The sequence below is a fragment of the Pinus tabuliformis genome, chromosome X, assembly GCF_031772625.1.
Source record: "Pinus tabuliformis cultivar Carrire ecotype Pingquan chromosome X, CPIR1, whole genome shotgun sequence".
NCBI classification, from domain to species: domain Eukaryota; kingdom Viridiplantae; phylum Streptophyta; class Pinopsida; order Pinales; family Pinaceae; genus Pinus; species Pinus tabuliformis.
Genome location: NC_142308.1, coordinates 883,191,130 through 883,194,382, shown reverse-complemented (window position 1 = coordinate 883,194,382; position 3,253 = coordinate 883,191,130). Strand labels below are relative to the sequence as shown.

The window sequence follows — 3,253 nt, the reverse complement described above, 5'->3', positions numbered from 1 at the left end:
CCGCTTATCACCCGCAGACAGATGGCCAAACTGAAGTGGTAAACAGGAGCTTAGGAAATTTGCTTCAGAGCTTAATAGGCGAGAATGCACGGACGTGGGACCGTGTACTAGCACAGGCGGAATTCGAATATAACGATTCACCTAATCGTAGCACCGGTTATAGTCCTTTCCAGATTATGTACGGCATGCATCCACACGGAGTGCATGAATTACGAGATTTGGGGAAGCTCGAAAAATGAAGTGCTGATGGGGAAGATTTCGCCCAAGCAATGAGTAACTTACATGAGCAGGTAAAGCTGAAATTACAGGACAGTAGTCAAAAGTACAAACAGCGGGCTGATTCAAAGCGTCGGGAAGTTCAGTTTAACGTTGGGGATGACGTCCTTGTGTATTTACGGAAGGAGCGATTTCCGAAATGGGAGTATAACAAATTGAAGTATAAAAAGATCGGTCCCTACAAAATCATTCGCAAATTTTCTGCAAATGCCTATGAGCTGCAGTTGCCACCAGGGATTGGTATTTCTCCCATTTTTAACGTGGCAGATCTGTTTCCTTATGTCGCTGATCTGAGAGACGATACAGCAGCAAAGCCACCGCGAGACACCAGTTGTGAGGAAATTTCATGGATGAGGCAGATGCCAGTGGCACAACCCCTGGAGATTGAGAAGATCCTTGACACACAGGTAGCTAGGCGCACACGCAGGAAGGAATATCTGCGGTATTTGGTCAAGTGGAAGAACCGTCCGGTAGAGGACAGTTCATGGCTTAACGCAACGTAGATACAGAAAGCAGGCTATTCTGTCGACGATCTCATGGAACGGAGCCATGACTTTTTGCCACCCCAGAAGCCTGATGCATGAGCATCCAGCTCCGAGGAGACAGAAGGTGGTTGACTGTCTCATGGAGATGACAAGAACAAGCAAAGAACACATGCATAGCTGGACAGGTTATCAAACTTGTCATTTGTTTTACTTTTCTTTATTATTTGTTTTATTTCCCAGAAGGTCGTTAGAGACCATAGAAATTGCAAAACTGTGAATTGTTTTAGTTTAGGAATTAATTAACAGTAAATTAGCATTTTAGTGAAAGAAACTGGTTGACAGTTGTAATAATTCTGGTTAGACAGTTCAACTAGAACTGGAAGCAGTTATGCTTCCCAGATGTTAAAAACAGAGGGAAAAAGATAGTGAAAAAAACCCCTCGCGAGAAAGAAACACAGATACATTCCTCTGAAATAAAATTGTTTTTTTTAAGAACCACTGCTAAATTAATTCATCCGGTTGATATTATCTATGATTAACATCCATTGAAATAAGAGTACCGTAAGCATACAATTACAGTGAGCATATAATTGAAGATAGTAAGCTGTAACGAGTAGAGCACGCGCTGCTACAGGAGGCTATTTCCACACAGAAAGGAGGACCGACAACTGACATCGACAAAAGTGACCAGGTGACGAATATACAAGTTTTCATACCCTTTTTTACAAAACATATAATTGCTGGAAACGAAAGTATAGTGATTTCATTTAACTGAATTATTACAAATAAAGCGCATAACAGAGGTTTTCTGAGCATAAAATGCTCACCAAAACGAGTTTCATTTACAAACAAAACCGCTCCAAGCAAATAGATGCCACAAACAGGCTAACAGAACTGTAAACGACAGAGGACAATACAGTTCATTTGCAAACCCAAGTAACAATGAATATTTACAGACAAGCATTAAATGACAGAGCAGAATATTGTTCGTCCATAACCCAGGTGACTGTAACTATTTATAGACGAGAACTTCAATTTCTTTAGAAACTAATAAGTGAAACAACGCCGGAAGGACCCTACCCGATATATAAGGCTTGAGGGTTTCGGGTTATCTCCAGCAAACATAGGGAGTATAAACCCTCGGCGGCCAGACACCTGAAACAACCTGCAAGAACGAATGTGGACGCGGATTAGCACAAACCGAAGCAAGAAAAACAAATAAGAAGAAAGCCAGCAAATGAACGAGCCATAACCTATGGCTCTCACCTGAAGTTGTAAAGGCAGCGTTGCAAAACCAACCGATACCCATAACCTGAAGAACAAGGGACGAATTTGTCAGAGCCTGAAACAGAAGTGAAGACAGAGTCTGGCATCGAACCAGAGCTTACCTTCGAGACAAGGTTGAAACGAAGTGGTTTACTGAAGTGTGGAGCCAAAGGGAGCCTGTCACAGAACCAGTCACAAGTTAAGAGTTTGTGGAATGAACCCATTTGACAGAAAACAATTAAAGAGACAGTAAATAAAACGCATGACGGTGTAAGGAACCAACGGCATGTCGCCCTCATAGGAATCCCAACGTGCAGAATAGCGAGAGGCCGGAGGCACCAGAGTAACTCGACGCCAGAACGAAGAAGCTGTAAGCACAAAAACCCTCCGCAGAGCAAAGCCGGGGTTTAACACAGTAAACAATGAAATGACCAACAAAACCGAGGATTGGTTTGACAAAAGGCGGGAGTGACTTGACGGACAGAACCCACAGGTGGAGTTTCACAACCGGTACCGCCGGTTAAAACCCTCCAAAAAATCTAGAGGCCTGTACATTCGCATTTACACCGACGTCAATCGCATTAACTATTGCACAGTGAAACAGCTACACCACGTTGGAGGGCTGGGCCATCACTGATAAACCATTGTTGTTAATCTTTCATGATTTTCCTTGCAACTTGTGAAGCAATTCACGATTTTAATTGGATTTTCAATTAGTTTTCTTGAATTAGTGGTGTTAGTACATACTACAAATTTGTGGCCTTTTAAGAACATTTATTTTGTTGTATAGGGTTTGCTTATATTAATCTTCTCAGTTGTGAATTAAAAAAATTCACTATTAATTTTTATACAAAGATTGTGGGAAGAGGTTTGAGGGTATGAACTATGGTGAGGGTATGAACTATGGGTTTGGTGACAATCTATTTGATGACCATGACTATGGTGAAATTTGTGGTGGAGAAGAACTACTTGAGAGTTCTCTCTTTGGAAAATATTAAGAGAACTTATGATAGGGCCATAGGAAGTTTTGGGATCCCTCAATATGACAGAAACATAGCCGGTACAACTATTTGTGACAGAACGATAGCCGGTACAACTATTTATCCAAAGGAGAATCAGAATGGTTGTAAGCCCTTTTGTACTTTTAATACCGTGTTTAAATCGAAATGCATGCAAACACACAATTATTAATTATTTTTCAAGAAAATTATTTCTTCACATTATTT

The 3,253-nt window shown here is 41.1% G+C and overlaps 1 protein-coding gene across 1 annotated transcript; it reads left to right on the top strand.

Annotated features, from left to right (window-relative positions):
• The first annotated feature begins 269 nt into the window (after window positions 1-269).
• On the top strand, window positions 270-860 carry LOC149142524 (uncharacterized). The gene is made up of 2 exons (XM_089451503.1): window positions 270-683; window positions 780-860. Exons 1-2 carry the CDS (start codon window positions 270-272, stop codon window positions 858-860), a joined length of 495 nt encoding a protein of 164 aa, XP_089307629.1.
• Window positions 861-3,253: the final 2,393 nt, after the last annotated feature.

Excerpts from the sequence above, each read along its gene's own strand:
- LOC149142524 (XM_089451503.1), top strand. The coding sequence starts at position 270 with ATGAGTAACTTACATGAGCAGGTAAAGCTGAAATTACAGGACAGTAGT. Across the intron at positions 684-779 it reads AGAAGATCCTTGACACACAG|ATACAGAAAGCAGGCTATTC; the intron begins GTAGCTAGGCGC and ends AACGCAACGTAG.